This window comes from Drosophila grimshawi, unplaced genomic scaffold, assembly GCF_018153295.1.
Source record: "Drosophila grimshawi isolate 15287-2541.00 unplaced genomic scaffold, ASM1815329v1 contig_131, whole genome shotgun sequence".
Taxonomy (NCBI): domain Eukaryota; kingdom Metazoa; phylum Arthropoda; class Insecta; order Diptera; family Drosophilidae; genus Drosophila; species Drosophila grimshawi.
This window is the reverse complement of record NW_025062826.1, coordinates 757209-778666: the sequence shown is the minus strand read 5'-3', so window position 1 is coordinate 778666 and position 21458 is coordinate 757209. Positions and strand designations below refer to the sequence as shown.

Sequence of the window (21458 nt, the reverse complement as noted above, 5' to 3'; positions counted from 1 at the left end):
AATAAATGAGCACACATCGAAATGGAGAGAGAGAGAGAGAGAGAGAGAGAGAGAGAGCGAGAGGCAGAGAGAGAGAAAGAAATGTGTGTGTTTTTGAATGTGTTTCTCGTTTATTTGTGCAGTTAATTTGCCATTTCCGCTCGAGTGAAGAAATGAAAAATGTTTTGCTCTTGCTACGAAAATGAAAAGCCCCTTTTAAACCCCCACCCCCCTCCCCCCACCTTCTCCCCGGTCCCCTCTTTGTGCAAGTGGTCAGCAGTTGTCCATTGTTCCAAGCCGAACGCGAATCAACCGCTAAATCAAGGGTAACAAACTGCAACTGAATTTTCAAAGCTTGACAATTTCGCATATTGCGCATACGCCACATAAGCCCAAACAGAGAGAGAGAGAGGGTGGAGAGAGGAGAGGGGCGAAAATATCTCAACCAGAAGGGACACTACGGCATTAAATGACAATCAGTTGCCGCTCAATCATCAAAGTGGCGACAGGCTGCAAGGCGAAAGGCATAAAGCTCATTAAAAGAGCTGGCACACCCAGTCACAGTCCCAATCCCTATCACAATCCCAATCCCTCCCTCCCTCCCCCTAGGCTTTTGTCATATGCAAATTGCTACAGTCAGAAAGGTTTTTCTTGTTTTAAGAAATAATTTCCAAATAAAGCAGGCATATTTTTTCTATATTTTAGAAATATCCACCCTGAACTTGCAAGGAATGTAAACTTTGGTTTTCAGAAATCCACACAACCCATAATTTTAGAGAATTACTTACTGAATATTACAGAGAGAGGCAAATTTTAATATTGTAGTTTCTGAGTGTGGCATGAAAATCGGCGAGGAATTTAAAAACACAGCGGGAAGTCCTGATTAACAAGCTAATTGCGCTGCAGGTGAGACAAACGTAGAGGAAACAATAACAACAACAACAACGACAACAACAACAACAAATCAAATGAAGAATGTCCAACAAACATTTGGATTGTCACAGCGGTCAGTCTGCGAGAGGGGATGAGCAGAGGAAAGAAAGGACTTTGCCGCCCGCTTGGTTATTGCATGCTGTTGATTTTGATGTTGATGTTGATGCTGATGTCACATGTTGCTCGAACATTACCGTTATGGTTATTATGCGCTGCCAGATGTTTGAAATGTTGACAGCAACAGCAACAGCAACGGCAAAACACACACACACACGCAGAAGTGAACCAAGTAATGGCCAAGTTATGTGTGTGTTTGTGGCCTAAATGTTCAACTAATAGTTGCACAGAAAAAGGAAATGCCCAATGAAGCAGTTAGCTTCGCCTCCTATAAAAGATCCTTATCCATATTGCATCATTTTTGTGACAAGCATTTAATAATATCAACTGTTCTGCGTGGACCATTTGTTAAGTGTATATTTGGCTACACTCTAGCATGATTTGGAATGGCAAAGATAATGCTTAAGGCTACATACTATATATATATGGTATACATATACTTGATATTGTATTATTATTATTATTATTGGGATATCGGCACTGCGATCTACTAGATCTAATGCGATAGGTGTTTAGTTGGGTGACTCCTTAGTCTAGAATGTCCTGTCAGTAGACCGGTAAGTATCCTAAGCCTGTTCTACCCCATGGTTATTACTTACGTAAATCGTTTGTTATTATATCCACCCAGAGGACATCTGGCCTGCCGGAGAACTGATGCCTCTGCCCACCTCCGTTGACGCCTGTGTCTTTCTTCGTGTCAAACTTGCAGTCGTATTGTTAGTCTGATGTTTATACTTTCTTGTCTAGATGACATTAGCATAATAACACGCAGAACAGAACGAGTTTAGGCCGGATGAATTAGCAAAAGCAAGTTGTTTCATATAGGAACTCATCGTTCGACCGATTGCTGTCTGATATAGTAGACCGATCTAGAATGTTCCTAGTGAGCTTCCAATGATTAGAATCTCTTCCTTTGAATAAGCTGCTCAACTTAAGAGCTCTTCAGTTGAGCTTTCATTTTTTCTCTATATATTTCTAAGACATGGAAATGCTTTCCTCTCTCTTCTCCCGCTGCAGTTTCACAGCTGAGCTTTTGCAAAGCTTTTAACTGGCTTTCTCCGGGGAACGCTTGTTTAAGCCATGCTAATATATATATTTGCCCCGTTAAATATTAAATGCGTGCGGCATTGAGGCGAAATAATCAGTCGCAAGTCTTTTTGCGGGTGCGAAGATGTTTGCTTGGCTTGTTTGGCTTAATTTAACAAGTGAGTGCGAAGCAAAGCAACCCCAAAACAATAATCCCCGTTAAGCAGCCAACAAAAAGCAATCGACACTCGCCACCAAATGTGGCAGGGTCGAGTGCAGCAGCAGCAGCACCATCAGCCACGTTGACGATGAAGTGCAATGCGTGAAGCAATGCAGATGGGGCATAAAGATGAGAGCATGCCACAGAGCAGAGGGGCAGGTGGCAAGGGACTACAGTCTAAGGATTGGCAAATGCCAACGCACAATTTTAACTGACGTCTGCCAATTGCCAATTGGCACTTTGAGCCGTTATCCTCTGCCTTCCCCCTCCCCTCCCCCTCCACATACACATAGATACGCATAGAACGAAGCGAAACCACAGTAGACAAGCTAGACTAGACTAGCAGATACCCTGTTAAATACACGGTAAGCTTGCTTGGCCAATATAAAAATAACAATAACAAAAACCGTGTTTTTCTTTTGCGATTTATATGCAATTTGTACAGTTAATCAATAATATGTGAGGCAATATTATATATCAATAGCAAGACTATGTCTTTATAATTGCATCTTGTATATCTATCGGCAAACGATTTTAATCGATAAAATGAAGTAAACTTGATTTGTGTTGGATTTGCGAGTACTTTTATTCCAAATTGAAAGTCTCTAGCTCATGCAGACAGACAGACAGACAGAGGAGCATGGCTAAGCCGACTCGTCTTTTGATGCTGATCCAGATGTACTTTATGGCATAAGAGATGCTTCCTTCTGCCTGTTACACACCTTCGCACAACTTCATGCAATGGTTTCAGGGCATAAAAAGGGCGCTTTTGAGCTTAGTTGGGGATTGTGGTGCAGGTGGTGCTGCTAGATTTGTGTGCGGACTTGTGGTGAGGAGGCAGGCAACTCGTAGGTCCAGCAGTGACAACATTGTCAGCAATTATGATTGAGAAATTGCGGTTTAACAACAACGGACAGCGTTGCCAGAGCGCATTTAAAGTCGAAAGAAAATGGCGGACAGGAAAGCCAAAAATTGCACAATTCCGATTGAGGGGAGATGGTGCAGAGACGCAGAGGGTGAATTTGAAGCGAGTGTAATTAATTTGCTCTGATTTTGCTGAGCAGTCCCCCCTCAATCTTTATAGATCCATCAAATACACTAACGTTAAATCCTCTAGCCCAAAAAAATAAATAAATTAGAAAACAAAAGGAAAAGGTGACAATCCCAATTTAGATTGTCAGCAACCCACTGAGAGGGGGTAGTAGTAATAGAAACTGCTATTGTTCGCTTTGAAGCATACAAATTTAATTAAATTAATTAGCTAAAAATGTTGAGCGTAAGGCAAATTTATTGCTGGGCTGCAAAAGCAACAGCCGCAATTTTAGATGAGAAGCCGCCTTAAAAGCTGAAGCACCCTACGGCCAAGAAGGGGTGGCGGGGGAGGGAGTAAATAGGCGCATAGAAAATAAAAGTAGACACACACATACTAATACACACACATATATAGAGAGAGAGAGCGAGAGAGAGTGAGAGAGAGAGCGAGAACTTCAAAATGAGTTTATCGATTTTAAGGCAAGCCACATTCTCGAGGCAAGGGTAGTGTGTTAGGGGGTTGCCAACTGGGGGGAACGGGGGTGGTGGGGCTTTGACTGAAGGGCAGGTAGTCGAGCTGACTGCCTGTCTTGCTGTGCACTCGTGTGTATCTGTGTGTGTGAGTGTGTGTGCCGAGGGGCACAGCAAAAGCTACACTCTGAAAAATAAATCGAGCTGAATTTTTAAAATTCCCCTGTCAAATTTTAATACTATTTTCCGAGTTTGAGAAAGGATTAGTTCCAAGAATCAAGGTTTTGCTTTTGTACTTTTTAAAAATCTAATCTTAAAATTGATTTGAAATTTTAAATAAAAGCCGAGTCGAAGAGAAAAGTCTGAGTGTAGCAAAGGGAAACGAAAGCAAAAAAGCAGCAACCTCATTCATTCCATTCCGCATCTGTATTGGTGTGTAGATGTGAATGTGTGAGTATAAATGACTGGGTGTGTGTGTGTGTGTGTGTGCTCCACACTTGATTCTCATGTGCAATTTTCAATAAATTCATATAAAATAAAAGTGAAAAATGCGCACATAATATTTAAGGGTTACAAATAATTTTAAAGAACAGCTCAATGCCTAAGGAGTCGCACTCCTCCTTCACTGAGCTTTCAACTACCCCCTCCTTGGTTGCTGCTGTTGTTGACGTTGCTGCAACGCCTTTGTCTTGTTTATTATTATTTTGTGGCCAGGGCAACAGCCAAACGCACTGCAATTAAAATTTGCAAGACAATTGCGCTCCACAACAGGACAAGCGGGAGGACAGAGGGGGGCGTCTGTCAATTTCAACTAAGTTAAACCAGGTAAAAGGACGGAGGGGAAGGGGTTATAAATCGGATAAAGCTCGCCTCAATTTCAAAGTTCAAAGTGCAACAGAAAATTGCATTATTAATATGCAATGAAATTTACCAAACATTATAAATAAAAGATGTAAATTCTCAAATATGCATTTTACGCCCAACTCTCTCAGCGAAGCTCTCAGCTTTCAGTTATTCACCCCACCCCACCCTTCCCCCTTCCAACAACCCTTTAAAAGGCTCCGCTTGCCCTCTTTTTTCAGGGGGGAAACCAGCAACTAACGCAGAAAAGCCTTTGAAGTGCGCCAAAAACACACACACACACACAACCTGACACTCTGTACACATGTGTGTGTGTGTGTGAGAGTGTGTGTTATACGAGCACAATACGAGTGGAGCCCACAAAACGAAGCATTCCTCTCTGCCCCACAACCAGCTCCATCCTTCAGTGTGTGGCGAACTTGGCTTGTGGAACAAAACGAAGTGCGATACGGTTGTACAAGTTGACACCACTGTGCACAGTGGAACGATTGCCAATACAGTGCAGGTTTTTAGAGTTTACAACTTGAAAATTTCAGAAGCAAGTGATTAAATTGATTCAAATTAAGATGCTGATCAGGCATGTACTGCTATATACTTAATGGGATTGGAGACAGATTCTTCTGCACAATGCAAAACAACACAAATTGAGTCACTGTGTGTCGACTAGCAGATACCCTGCACTCTGCTGAAAATAAGCTTTTGCTTAACAGAATCTGACTTTCTTTTACGGCCTCAATGCAATCCTCACAGTCGAAATGTCTGTGTAGATTATATATCAACTACTCTAATTATTATTCTATGACTATATGTATATATTCTATATTCTCTGACAGACAAACGAATATGGCAACAATCGAGTTGTCCGCGAGTGCTGATCAGGCATATATATAGTCCCTGTAGATGCTTGCCTCTGCCTGACGCAACTTCAGCTTACCATTTTCATAATTAAAAGTTTCAAACGACCACTGTGCTACTTTATAATCTGCTAGCGTATTCATTTCCAAGTATAATTTATAATTTTCGCATTAGCAACTCATTTACAACATTTACAACAGCCAAACAATAACAAGCCATAACACAGGAATGCGCCCCAATGTTGCATTTTGTAAAGGAAGAGAGAGGGCGGGACATAGGGATGGGGTTGGGGTTGGGGGTACTTCTCTCTACAATGGCAATGCCTTCGAAATGCGAATCGATTTTGGTGAGCCACCAGTTCCACTAAGAGTAACAGTAACAGCCAAACCAACTTCAGCTTTCCAAAAAAAAAAAAGAAAAGAAGAAAATAACATAAGCCCCAAAGAAAAGACACAACACGCAAAGGGTGTGTTTGCTAGGGAGGGGAGGAGAGGCGTTGACGGGGTGTAGGGTTGTAGAGGGGCTGGCTCAAGTGGAGGGTGCCATGCCAGCCCGTGTTGCTTGGGGCGGTTTTTCGTAGTCGGAGCCAGAGCCGGAGCCGGAGTCGGAGTCGGCCCGAAGATAAATGATGCATTTTACAAATTTGTATAACGCAAAAAACATAAATTATGCACATGGCTAGGTATAAAATTTAAAGTGAACACCACGCCCACAGCACACACACACATACACACACAGACACACACACACACACACTTTTCCAATGCAATTGGAGGAGCAGGGGGATACATATGGATATACATTATACATTTGAAGCTTACATGCTAATCTCCAGGGGGTAATTTAAAATCAAATCAATTTAATGTTGCCGCTGCAAATCGACTTCAAGTATTTGCTGAAGCTGAAGGATACTCCAATAATCCAATACTCCAATAACTCATCATATTGGTCTGGAGTTATCCGAGCTTATCCGAGGTTATCCAAGCCTAACCAAGGCACATGGCTGACAAATTGAGTTATTTATAATTATTCGACTTTATCCGACAATTCAATAATATCCGGTTCGAACTGAACTTATCCGAAACAAAATCAAAGTTGTCAAAAGCAAACAGCAAAGTTAATATATACACTTATTCGATTTAATCCAAGTTTATCCAACTTTATCCGTTTTTATACACCTTTCTTCGAAACCAAAGACAAATTTGAAAAAAAGGCACACTGAGTTTAACATCTAAATAACTGCATTTATCCATTTGCAGTTATATAAACTTATCCGTCTTTATTCAATATTTAACTCATCCGAAATGCAATCAGAGCTGTCAAAAACAGATAAGATATTACATACATTTACACGGACTTATCCAAAATTATCCGAAAGGGCACACACTCAGTTAAAAATCTAGATAACTGCAAAAGGCCTGTCAAATGCCCCACAATAGCAAGAGAATCGGGCTAAACAAATAATTTCACAACAACACTTGTTGTAGCAATTTGTGCAGCAATTTGTATAGATAAAATCGCCGTAATACAAATATATATATGTACATATGTATATACTTTATATATATTAAGTGAAAAACACCTCAAGTTGCACAAAGCAGGCAAACACAATGCCACAACAACAACAACAACTTTTGCAACTAACTTAACAACAAGTCGGTTGAGCTTGAAACGATACGCCAATAATATGTTGTCACTTGTCAATCAAGCCAACAACAACAACACTGACGACAACAGCAACAGCAACAACAAACAGCAGCAACAACAACAAACAACAAGGCAATCTCGCACTTGAAACAACAGCACGAAAAACTGGAAGTTGGTAACTCTAAGGGGGGGTTGGAGGGTGGTTTGGGGCTTGGGGTATAAGGTGTCGAAAGCTGGCAGAAGGGTAAATGAAGCTTTGAGCGTGAGGGGTGGAGGGGGGTGCTGGGGGTGTTTGGGGTAGGCAACATGCAACGCTGTGACTCTTTGAGTGATGTGTGTCAGAAAATGCCACCACGTGAAGTGAAAATTGGCAACAACAAAAACAACTGCGAACTAAATGCAAACAATGAAAAACAAGCAAAGACAACATGAAGCCAATAAAAAAAAATAACAACAAAAACAACAAAAACAAGAAAATAATAATAAAAAACCAAAAGCAAGAAAGAGAGAATGAAGAGAAGAAAAAAAAGTGCAACACGCGACTTTCCCAAATAAAAAACGCATTATAAACAATATGTTTTACTATTGTTGCTTTCTTGTTTTGCATGTTGCAATTGTTGGCCGTAATTTGTAATGATTTTCACTGCCAACCGCAACAACAATACTAAACAGCAGTAAAAGTTTTCCAAAACCAGCAAAGAAAAGTGAAAAGCCAGTGGCTAGTTTAGATTGGGACCCCTGCTCAGTGGCCGGACGCGAGCTCGATGGACAAACGAACAGTTGATCATTAATTCATTCATTCATTCAATTCAATCATTCATTTGCGCATTTCTAATGCCACCTGTCGCCGAGTCGCTTCACTGAATAACTAGGCACAGTGCAAAAAGTATTCACACATCTACTGCAAACCGAACAGATTTCTCAAGAATTGCTTGAAAACTGCACTCATTTCTGGGAATACTGAACTAGATTCAAAATATGCCTATAATTTTAAATAGTTTGGTATTCAGGAATTCAGCCTCAGTTCCACATTTTTGTTGCAGGTTTGTCAGAGTTGGCCGAATTGGATGACTACTAACAACTATTTAATTTAACAACTTATTCCAACTAAACTCATCAGCTTTGCTGCTTTGAACAAAAATCATCAAAATCAGAGTCAGTCTTTCAAAGGAACAATTTGTAGATTTTTCTTAATTTATACTACAATTTTGATGTCGCCAATTTGACTTCAGTCTACGAAACGTTTCCACTTGCTCAAATTGTATTTTGATTAATGCAAATATGTGGATTATATTTAAGTTTAGATCTTTTGCCAAGCTGTGCTTAAGAATTTTCTGGTTAATCCTCAAGCTTTGCTTGACAAATTCAATAAATTATAATATCCTTAAGAGTTTTGCTATTTAATCCTCAAGCTTTGCTGGACAACTTGAGTAATTAATAATAAAGCTAGTTGAGTACATAATCGAATATTTCAAGTGGTTTTTCATATCAAATCTCAAATTAAAGCTGTGCATTGAGTATTTTTTCAAATTATCCATATTTTCTACATAATTCGACAGAGTTTTGCGGTTAACCGACAAGTTGGGCCTTCAACCCAACTGGGCAGCGATTAAGGCTGAAGGTATGCGAATAGCGATAATAACAGCATTTATCGCATTGAGCTAAGGCTTTTCTTTGTAAATTATTATTCACGGATAAGAGATAAGTCTTTCCAAAGTGAATCAACTACAAAGAGAAACAGAGAGAGAGAGAGAGAGAGAGAGCGCGAGGGAGAGAGCAACAGAAAGAAGCCAGAGAGAAACGACGACAAAGAACTTACTTACTTACTTGCAAGCCAATTAAAATTAAACAAAAACTTTGCATCGGTCAAACCCAGGTGGGGTGGTGGTTAAGGAAAGGAGAGGGAAGGATAGAGTGGGTAATGGGTACTGACTACATACAAACACACACACACACACAGATGCAAGTGAATGATTACCGGTCGCACATGACACAAATGACATTGCAAACGGATGCGGAAAAAGTAGAAATGAAACGAGGTTAAATCGGAACGACTAAAACATGTCCTGTAGAATTAAAAGAAATATATATATTTTAAATGTTAATAAAATGAAATAAATAAAAATAAAATGACATACGTTTATCGATGGATCATAAAGATTGATGGAAAGCATTGTAAGAGATATTTGATTAACGAGCGAGCATATAAACCAATCATTGGTGACTTATAGATACCCTGTAAATAGCTATTTGGATTGATAGATTAGATAAAATGTAGATAACACAGATAGTGTCTGCTAAGCGACAAGCCATAAAGCTATATATATCAATATAATATAAATAAAATTGAGTGACTAACACGTACCCTGTAGAAAGATTTCTATTTACAGATTGATTGGCGATAAAGCTAGCTGAAGGGAATAGTGTGGGATATTTGTTTAACTTGAAGCTAAAGATTGCAATATGGATAAAGATAGATAAAGAAAAGGGAGAGATATTTTGATAAAACAGATATTTGGTTAAAGCAGTCTACAAGTCTAGGTCCTGTACTCTATGAATTTGAATAGGATAAAACTCTATTTGGATAATATATATATGGCAGATCTCCAGAAAACATTTCTATAAATACTTCACAGCACAACTTAACTGAATCTTGAATTAATTAAACGCATAAAAGGTATGGTATATTAAACCTTTGCTTAAGCAAGAACATTTCTTTAAAAATTGTCAAAGATTCAAACTCAAAATTTGTTTCAGTGTAGGGTATTTAAAAGTGTGCAGCCAGAAATTGAATGCAAGTCGAATGCAATTCGAGTAAAGTCATCTTGGCCGAGTTGAGTTCATAGATTGGCTACTGGTCAGCTTTGCCAGAAATGCGAATAACTCACGTTGCAACTGAGCGCTGCAGCAAGAGCTGATAAAAAGAAATAGAAACTTAAGAGTTGTGTTTTTCGAGACCAAAGACGATAATGATGACGATGACGATGACGATAGAGTTTGTGATTGAGATTGAGATGAAGTTGACTTGTGTAAATTTGTGGCAATTACACGGGTCTCTAGAATTGCAACAACCAACAACGAAAAATACAACAACAAACAACAATCAACGAACGGCGAATGGCGAATGGCAGAACCAACAATTATATAAACTAGAGTTGCAATCAGTCAGTCAGTTTGTCAGTTAGTCAGTTAGTCAGCCCCGTTGGCCAGTCAGACAAACAGACAGACATGTTGCAAGCCTAGCCAACTGAAACTGAGTTCGAGATTGAGATGGATACATCGAGAGGCAGACAGAGAGACACAATCTAGGGAGTCTCTCGCCCTCCCTCTTTCTCTCTCTCTCTGTCTCTGTCTCTGTCGAGAAAAATCTTTGGCTTACAAAAAATTTTCAAGGTATTTAAAATGCACAAGCCAAAGCCAAAGCAGTTCGCAGTACCTACAATAATAACTAAAAAAAAGTATCTTGTAGCTACAACTTTGGCAGCAGCGAGTGAAACTGAACTGAAAAAAAAAAACACAAAATAAATAAGTAAAAAAAAAATAATAACGCTGACCTCATTATTATTATGTATACACAAGTAGTGTGCAGTCTGATGTGTGTGTGCGAGTGTGCAAGTGTGTGTGTGTGTGTGTGTGTGTAACTCAAAGTGTGCTGGCTTCGTTTCGTGCACCAGCTCTAATATTGCGCCCAAAAACATAATAATAAGCAGCACAATGAGCCTTGCCGACATGCCGAGACAGAGACAGGCATAGAGAGAGAGAGAGAGAGAGAGAGAGCGAGAGAGAGAGCGAGAGAGGGAGAGAGATGTATCTGACAGATACACATGTATCTAAGCATGCATACGTCCAAATACTGCGACGGCTGCAACGCATCTAACTGAGTAGAGACCAAAACCAAAAGCAAACCCGGAATTCGCATACATCTAAATATATATATGTACATATATATACATACATATATCGATATGCATGCATGTGATTTGCACATGTGGCAAAAACAAATTTAGCTCAAAAGCTTTTTGCCAGAACAATAATTAAAATGATTCCAAATTATTAACACACACTTTTCCGAAAAATAATGTTGATTTTATTCTACATTTTTCGTAGTTTCGTGTTTCGTGTTTCGTGTTTAATTCAATAAACCCTATTTGGCACAAATTAAATGAAGAGCATTCCTTTATGTAATGCTAGAAGTGCATCACATATTGGGATGCAATTGCACCAAACTTCCCAGTGCTATAACTCTGTCAAAAGTAAGGCGAACCCAGCTCTTTCTGATCATTACTTATCATATAGATAAAAACTTCACTTAACGTGATTTTGACTCGAAAATCCTGTTTAAAATCTTGTTCCTAAAAACAACTTAAAGACTCTCCAAGCAGCTATAACTCCCACAAAACTGATCCGATTTTGTAAAACAAAAACTTCCAAAATACTTCCAAACTTTGTCAAAAGTGATCCAAATTTTCAAAAAGCAGGGCTTCTTAATCATGGTTCGACCTTCAGAATAATACCACATTTAAATCTGAAAACAATATTTCCACTCAAAATAGTACTCCACAAAAACATCAAACATAGATGAGTACCAATTGTCAATTGTTTTGGCTTCAATTTAAAGTAGATACTCGATATAGACTACTATCTAGGATAATGGAAGGGTTGCACTTACCACATGCACGCTGCTCTGCAGCTGTCCGGCTAACATTTGAGTCTGTTGCTGCTGCTGTTGTTGTTGCTGTTGGGTCTCCGGCAGTTTCTTTTCAGTCTTTTTGGCTGCACGCTTGTTCTTGCTCTCGAGGAATCGTTTCTGGAGCGCTGTTGTCTCCTGGTTCTGCTGATCGCAGACGGTGCTGAAGGTCTGCTCGTAGCGTGGCACGCAGTCCGTTTGCCGCCTGCGATAGTTTTCCATGCGTCGACGCAAACGTTCAACAATCGGTTGCCGTTTCGTTGGCATGCCACCACCATCAATGGGTGAATTGTTGCCGCTGCTAAGGTTGCTGTTGTTGCCGCTGTTGTTGTTCCCACTGTTGTTGCCGCTGTTGTTGTTGTTGAGCTGTGTTGCAGTTGCAACGCCGCCAGCTCCGTTGCCGCCAGCGACAAGGTTGCCAACAATGCCGCCTGTTGCATTGTAGGGTGAGTGCTGCTGTTGCTGTTGCTGTTGTCGCTGCTGTTGTTGTTGCGCCTGCAACTGTTGGTGTTGTGCATTGTGTTGCTGTTGCAATTGCAGCTGCTGCTGTTGCTGCAAATGTATGCCCAAATTTTGATGCTGTTGCTGCAAATGATGCTGCTGATGCAACTGGAGATTCAAATGTTGTTGTTGCTGCTGCTGCTGTTGTTGCTGTTGTTGCTGGGCGACGGCGGCTGCTGCTGCTTGGCTGGCGCTCTGGAAGACTGGCAGGCCGCCCGCATCCATAAATGCGTCCGTGGTGAGGCCTTCTTGCTACGTGGCTGCGTTGCTTCGCCTCTCTCGTCCTCCTCGACGGCGAACGAAGAAAGCACGAAGTAACGAAGACCAACCCCCCCAAAAACAAATACAGAAAAAAGCAAACAGCAACAAGAAATACCTGCTTTTCTCACAGTGTAGTTGGTTAGTTATCGTTGAAAAAATGCACTTGTTGCACGCGTTTGTCTGTTATTATTATTTGTTGTTGTTGCCGTTTTGTTGGAAGCATTTGTGGCAAGTCACGAAGAAGAAGAAAACTCTACGCTGCTCGTTGTGGCGGGTCGTGAGGCATGAGGCAGCGATATAACGATCGCCTGGACATATTGCAGTGCCTGCAAGAGAGTAAACAATAAATATATATGATTAATAAACTATTTAAGTAGGTTAAGCAATTAGAAGGACTAGAAGAGAAAAATAAACTATGTGATTAATCAGCTATTTATTGTTAATTATTAATTATTTAGAAGTTAAGAATTCTATCAAGATTCGATGAACAATTCTTGTAAAAAAAAGATAGCAAATGGGAAATTTAAATGCCAATCTTTCAGCAATTTTTCCAGGAATGAGCTCTTATCGATTTACATTTACCGATGTTATCGATTTCCCCGATCTTCAGTGAGCATATCACCCCGATTTTAATACTTTAAGACGAATATATATAGACCAAGTTTCATGCTTCTGCGTTCGATATCAGAGTATGATTCTCATATAAAAAACATGCTGCCAAAGATAGCTTTAGTTAGTCTACCATGTCGAAGATGGACTGTATCATATACATTTTGATTAACTACTCGCAGTAAGAAACTTTTACGAAGATGCACAGAATCATTCACTAATAACATATTTATAATTAATTTTCTTATCGAAATCATCTTAAATGCTTTGTAAGTTAACTTTCTTTAATCGACCATATTGAAGCTGCACTGTACCATATAAAATTTGATTAGCTAGTGTCAGTAACAACTTACTTGTGATTAATCTGTTTTATCAAAAACAATTTAAAATGCTATATATACTTTTATGCTTCTTTATAGTTTTCTTATCAGCACCAATCTAAAATGATTCGAAAGTTGACTTCAGTTCAGTCTACCATATCGAGGCTGCACCGTATCAGTTTACATTTGATTAATTAACCTCAGTAACAACCCATTTCAAATTAATTATTATTTTTTTTATCAAAAACCATCTAAAATGTTTCAAAAGGTAATTTTAGTTAATCGACCATATCTAAGTTGCATTGTATCTTATAAGATTTGATCGTATTGAGAGCTAACTGTAATTAGTGTAATGTGTTACGAAAAATCAGTTTAATTTAGAAACTTGTCGCATTCCACAATTGCCTGATAAAATATTATCAATCTGTAACCATGCGAAAGCCATTTAACCGAATTAACAACAGTTAACAATAGTAAAGGTATTTATTACGTATTAAATATGTCTAAGATTGATCTGAGATACTTTTTTTTTGGATTGCACACTTAATCACACACACAGATACTTTTTGTGGCATATTTAAAACAGATCAAACTTTTTACGAGGTTCTTTTTTTTGGTGCTAAACTTTGGCCACCAAGTTGAATCTTTTTTTTTTGTTTTTGCTTGCGCTATTTTTCAAAAACTTTTCTCATTTTAGTTCTTATGGATTCCCCCCGCGCGACAACAGCAACAACAACAACAGTAACTGCTGATAAGACACGGACTAGCCATATGAGTCAAAAAACAAAAAAAAAGAATAAAAATTAAGGTGCTACGTGCTCGCAAGCAAAACACAAACACACACAAGGAAATAGAAACACACACAAAAAACAGTAATTATAATTATAATAATAATAATAATGATGACAAAATGCAAAATAGAGCGAAAACAAAACACGAAGATAAAAAAAATGCATTCGAAATGCCAAAGAAAGGCCCAAAAGAGAAGACAGCAACAATAATTACGCACAAAAATTAAAACAAGAACAACAAATAATAACAACTGATTAAAAGCATTAAACGCAAGCAAGCTAAGGAGAGTGACAGACTGACAGAGTGACAGACTGACTAACTGAGTTGAGAACTGGCCTGCACGCGGTCCGCTGAATGAATGAATGACAAACTGACAGCAGCAGCAGCAGCGAACACCAAACGAATATGTTGGAGTTGCATGTGTGTGTATGTGGCTCTATGTGTGTGTGTGTGTGTCTGTGTGTGTGCGACAGTGGGCGCAAATGAGCAAAAACCTTTTGCAAAGTGGCACGTGAACAGCGAACACAAAAAGGGACGACAAATTAAGCTGTAAACACAAAACGGGTTTGCAGGCTTGAGAAGAACACACAAAACCAAAACCAAAACAACAACAATTGAAATTTTACTCGCGACGCGACGCGTTCGATGATCGAACGAACAACGAACAACGAACGAGCAGCAGTAAAGCAGCCAAGCAGCGACGACGGACTCCGGCTCGCATACAAACGAACGGCGGTTTGGCCGAACACTTGAACAGGCGAACAGCAATGGGCAGTCAGCTGACGCAGACAGACAACGACAGTGGGAGAGAGCGCAAGCGAACGAACTGCAGAACGTAACGAGTGAGCGAAGCGGGAGCGAGAAGATGCGCTCTCACAGCATTGGTGTGAGCGAGTTGGCCTGAGCATTGTTTACATTTGACATTGCTGTTGTTGTTGTTACTGTTACTGGCACTCTTTCGCCACCCACAGGTTGGCAAAGCAAAGCGAGAGAGCGGGAGAGGGAGAGAGAGCAACAGCAGCAGCAGCAGCAGAGAATAGCATAAAGCGAAAAAGGTCAAATTTGAAGGCGAGCGATTTGTTCGCTGTTGTTGTTGTGGCTGTTTGATTTTAATTAGGAAACTAAGCCACGCGCTATTTTTTTATTTATTTTTATTTTATTGAAACCCATTCAGTTAATTTAAAACGTATGTGTTTATTTATGTGTAGACGTCTAATAATTATTTAAGATAGGGTTTTTTTTTACATCTAGCAATTAGCAGATAGTAATGCAATTTGTAAAATTGCACTAAACAGCTGGCGTGACGTCACATGACGTCAAGTGTTTTACAGCAGCAATAGCGATTGTAATTCAAAGTACAGTTGAAACTACGAATATTGAACGAACAACAATAACAATAAACAACAAACAAAAGCATCGATAAGAAATTTTACGAGCTCGAGCATTTAATTAAGAAAAAAGTGCGAATTGCTTTCTTTTTTTTTACATGCCCTTCTTCTAAGTAAATCCCTCACTGACATTTGCATTGTTTTGCGTGAGGAGGAGAAAGAGGGGAGGCTAAGAAATCGATAACAGTCATAAAAATTACGTGCAGTAAAAATTCTGGCAGTAAATTTTGGCTTTGGCTCTGGCTTTGGCTAGTCACAAAATGGTTTACAGCATTAACTGTAAAAGCAGGAATGAAGAAGATGAGCAGATTTACTTGAGATACTCAATTTGACATAATTATTATTATGATCATCATCATCAGCAGCAGCAAGCAGAGCACTGCTGTAATTATCATTAACAGCATTAACATCTTCATCGTTTGGGACATAATTACTTCAACTCTGCTCACACAATATAACAGCACAAGAGTAAAAGGGTGAGAGAGAGAGAGAGAGAGAGGGAGGGTTGTGCCACAGGCGACACAATTTCTATGGCAAGTGTTTTAATTTAAATATATACAATTGCATTTATTTGAAGTATATTTAATAAATAAATACAACTACTTTTGCTCCACTGTGCCATCTTTAAGCTGATTTAAAAATCTAATAAAAACAACGTTTCTTTATGCAAGCATCTTAAATACTTTCAACACACAACAAACAAACTCTTTAAGCAGCTCTCGCAATCAATGCCAGCGAGAAGCAAACAACAGAGAGAGCGAGAGAGTACGAGGCGTTCGCGTTCTGTTAACTGAGACTGTGTCTGCCTGGCCACTGTTAAGTAACAGTCGCCGCCGGCATGGAAAATTGCAAAATCGGCGCAAATCAGAAAAAAATCGCCGGCGACGACAAAAAAACGCGTTCAAGCAGCAACGTCGTCGGCCCGACAACGACGACGACAATCGCGCGCACAGTGGTAAAAAAACTAACAAGCGCACAGCCGCTGCACCATGTTATTTGCTCAATATGACGCCAAAGACCCAAGATCAACACACTTTGCATGGAAAACAAGAACAGTGGAAAATTTTACAACAGCTAAAGTTGGAAACTAAAATGAATGACGATATTTATTAGTCAAATTCGAATATAACGTAGAATTTGTGTTCACTGTGCAACGGCGACTTTTTCAGGCAAAACGACGACGGCGACTTACGTCGCGCGTCTATCGCAAAAACGAACAGGCTCCCAGCAAACGTAAGCAGCGACGTTACGTTCAAGCAAACGATGCAGAGCAAAGAGAGCGTGAGTGCGAGTATTTATGTCTGTGGTGTGAGAGAGCAGCAGTGTTTCGTTTGCGCTCTCGTTCGCTCGTTGCTGCTGTCGCTGTTGCTGAGTGAATGTTAGCCTCTATCTGCTATCTCGCCTCGACGACTGTCTCGCCATATTTAAGTGTGTATTTAGTATGTGAGCATGTGTGTGTATGAGTTGCTGTTGTCTGCATTGGTTTTCGCTTTATGTGTGAGCAGCACAGCAACAACAATAACAACAGCATGAATTGGTTTTTTTATGCCCTTGCAGAGAGAAACATAAGTATTGAGTGGAGTATATTATAACATTTGAAGGAGCGCATTTATGTGTGTGTGTGTGTGAGTGTGTGTTACATATCATAAATTAGTATATTAAAAAGTTTTAAACGATTTCCAATGTAAACACAAACCGAAATGTTTTTTGGCAGCCAATTAGAAATGAGCACAGTGGCCGATTGGTAATTTGAGCTGAGAGAAATTAAAAAGGAATATATAAAAATATACAATGTACGTCTAGAAATTAAACGTGAACTTTCGAGTATTTTAATTTATTACCAGTTTTTTATAGCATAAAATGTATTAAAATTCTATTCGTCTTGAAATTAAATATGAAATCATCAGTCGTAGCATTTTAATTTATCAAAAGTGCTTTTTAGCACAATGAGAAAAAATAAATGAAAAATGATTGTTTGTTTTTCGTGCAATTAGAATAACAAGCTCAAAAGTATATCAATTACTTCGATTACACATTAATTACAATCAGCAAACATTTAACGTTTTTCTGCAACCCCCACCCTCCTCCCCCCTTCATTTCTTTTATGGCACATTTTAATGGGACATCAGCGTTGCGTGTAATGTGAAAAACGCGCGCGTTTATAAACGCTCGCGACTCCATCCAATTCCGATTCCAATTGCAAACCCAAAGAAAAGCGCTTTTGCCTAGGCTACAAATAAATCCATGTGCTGCGCTGCCTGTTGGCCCATTAGAAAACGACGCCAAACAAAATGGTGCCGACGAGACGATGAACGGCTAACGGTGAACGACGACGACGGCGACTGCGACGCTGCTGATGACGCTGACAGTGACGCCAACGACGACCGACAAAAAGTCACTTTTATCGGAATCTAACAGGCAACAAGCAAACAAATGGCTAAATGAAAAGCTGTGCGGAAAAGCGCAAAATTTGCGACACTCGCTCAACTGGCAGCTGGGCGCCTAATCCAAACTGCGAGAAAGATCCGCTTTTAGAGCTAGTTCAGCTCGCAATTGCAGCGAACAAAAAAAAACGCACCCAAACCCAAACCAGCATTGCCAACACTCAAGAGAGAGATAGAGAGCGAGCGTGGGGAGAGAGCGTGTCGAGAGAGCAAAATGCGACTGCATTCGCTGTGGGTGGGTGGTTGGTTGGTAGGCTCGCGTGTGTATGAGAGTGCAAGCGAGTGAGGTGTATTTGGTTGGTGTTTCACCGCAGCCTCTTCTTCTGCTGCTTCTTCTTCTGCTCGTGCTATCTAGCACAGCAATTAGCTTAATTGTCTCTGTTGCTCTTGCTGTTGCTGTTGCTGCTACAGTTGCTGTACTACAGCGAGGGCAGCTCTGTTAATTTACATATGTAACAAGCTAAAGTTGCATGCGGGGAGAAAGCTAAAGAAATTATTGCTGATAAGAATGTGACAATTACTGCGCGCTGTTAAACAGAAGCGAAAACTGAAACACAACATAAAATTTTTAATTTCTATAAAGCTTGAGCTTCACACATGAGTGCATTTCAAATGATACAAATAAATGGAACCAAGAAATATAAGAGAAAACATGGTAAAAAGCTCGCTAGTCTCTGAAATCGAATTGTGCATACAGATAGACAGTTAGATCTGGCTAAGTCCACTTTTGATGCTGATCAAGAATATATATAGTTTATGGCTTTGGAGAAGCTTTCTGCTGAGAAATTAGAGATTACAAAGAATAGTTTCTTGTTTGGGAACTTCAAAATTCATAACAAAACTCTGATTGAAACTGAGAAGCAGAAGCGTAAATGAAGCCCGCTATTTGATAAGCATCCCTCGCTGCAAAGCTGCTCAAGAATCAGGACATGCGCAATGTTCGCCGTCTTGCATACTTCACATGCCGCATGCCACATGCCACATGCCACATGCCGCATGCCGCATGATAGCTTGGCACAAAACTTACCCCTTGATTGGAATCAGAGCTGGAGGGGTGGCTGGCTTCTTCTTCTTCTTCCTCCGCTTATCAGCAAACAAACAGCTTTTGTACAATGGCAATTAAATTTGTTGGCCAAAAGCAGTTTTTCCTACTGGCCATAAGTGTGGAAAATGTGGCAGTGTTGTTGTTCCTGTTGTTGCAGCAGTTGTTGTTGTTGTTGCCTGTAAAGATGAAACAGTTGAAACACGGATTAGGTGAAAATGTCAACTATTACTTTGGCCTGTGCCTTCTCAGCCTGATAACAATCTGAATGAAGACGACAATTTGGCAATGTGGCAATCAGCAGCAGATTGTATCTACTGTTTTGCCACAAGTTGCATGTGAAAGTGTTGCGTGCCACTTCAGCTAAACGAACAGCGGTTAATAGCATAAAAAACATTGCATTTAATTACACATTTATTTTTTATTATATGTTTCTTAGTTTTTTATATTTATTATATTATATATAATAAATATAAGTAAATAAAAAAGAATGAAGACAGATATAGGAAAGGACAGACTGGGACTTGGCTCTATGTACTCGGCTAGTTATGCTGATCAAGAATAGAAATACCTTATGAGTATATTATCTTAATTTGCATAACTTTTATAGAAGGGCTGTCATAAAGTCAGGAAACTCAATTAGAGCTAGCTCAACTTTGAGATGGGTAAATATAGCTGTCAAAAACCAACAACATTTCTACAACAACACCTATTTAATATTAATAAATTCACATCATGAAATATTGCACAAATAAATGCATATGCCACAAATGTGGCAAGCAACAGCGCCATGAGCGTGGCATTATTTAGATTATTATTATAATTTTTTTTGCTTCTTTTTTAGTTTTCGGTTCACACGACGCTGGAAAGAAAAAACCGCAAAAAGGAAAAGCCCCACAAGTAAATCAAATGCAAATTGTCAGCGACATGATGGCTCCAACTGTTGCAAGCTGTTGCAGCTGCAACAGCAACAGCAACAGTAGCAACACCAACTGCAACTACAGCAGCAACAACAACAACAACAACAGGTTCATGCAGCATAAAAACAGATGTCGTTTGGAGTTGCCTGCGTAGCTGCTGCTGTTGTTGCTGCTTCACATGTGGCAGTGGCAGCAAACAGCTGCAACATGCTGTAGCAGCAGCAAGCAGCAACATTTTGCTGCTGCTGCAACATTGCAGAGGGCGCCACTGTTGTTGTTTCGTGCCACCAGCGATGCGGCGCACAGCAATTGCAGCAAGTGGCAGCCAATCGGGATATATATACATATATATATATATACATCTACACAGCCTGGAAAATTCGCAAGCAAACAAGAAACAGACAGCAAGCAACAAAAGCAACAGCAACAGCAAAAACAACAATGAAACCGGTTCAAACAGCAGCAAAACTAGCGCAAAAAAGTAGACAAAAGCGACACTTGAACCACTTGGGAATTATTGTTGTTGTTGCTCTTGTTTCGTGTTGTTTGTTGCTCTCTCTCTCTGTCTCTCTGTCTGCCTGTCAGTCTGTCTCCTCATCAGCGTCTCCCAGTTGCTGTGCTCCCTTCAACACACAGGCGCCCAGCAGCAAACAGCATGCGACATTGATTTATATTCCCTTATTTCTCTCCCTTTATCTCTCTCTTACTCTCTCTCTATCACTCTCCCGCTTCTCCTGCGGTGCTCCTTTGCTTTGTTTGTTTTTATTGATCTTAATATATTCATGCCACATTTAATATGTAGCCAAAAATGTCACTTAACACCCTGTGGCAAGCGCAGCCTGTGTTGCTGTGCACCACCCTGTGTATGCATCAGAAAACTTTTAACTTTCGTTCGTTGAAATTTTTGTTTTAATTTCATGTTTTTCTTGCGGATTAAACAAATTTTATGATAATTTCTGACAGCTGTTTTCAAGCTGATTTAAGTTTTGTTTGTTTTGCTTGCGGGAAAATCTAGCGCAAACAAGCTTAGAATAAACAGATAAAAAACATAACTTAACTTCAACTCTACCTGCAGACGAATCCCGACAGGATGCGATAGACAGAAAAAAGGATTTAAATTATAAAAAGGAATCAATAAATAATATTATAACATTAATAGTGTTGTATAATGTTACTTAATAATAATATATAAAACTAATAATAATAAATAAATATTCATATTTTAATCAATTATTATTTATTAAATATATTGCTATTTATATATATGGAGCAGCTGTAGCATTCCAAAAATCCTTAAGCAGTTTTTGCCAGTTAAAAACCAAATCTGATTTCGAATTATTCGCTTAATAAATA

The 21458-nt window shown here is 39.5% G+C and overlaps 1 protein-coding gene across 1 annotated transcript in view; it reads right to left on the bottom strand.

The window, feature by feature from the left end:
• The window catches only part of LOC6568820 (neurogenic protein mastermind), a 73342-nt gene extending 54086 nt beyond the window's left edge, over nt 1-19256 (bottom strand). The window contains exons 1-2 of the mRNA XM_043214515.1: nt 19171-19256; nt 11811-12916 (exon numbers count right to left, since the gene is read on the bottom strand). Coding sequence (XP_043070450.1) covers nt 11811-12554 — 744 coding nt within the window. The 5' untranslated portion in view covers nt 12555-12916; nt 19171-19256. The remainder of the gene's footprint in view (nt 1-11810; nt 12917-19170) is intronic.
• Nucleotides 19257-21458: the final 2202 nt, after the last annotated feature.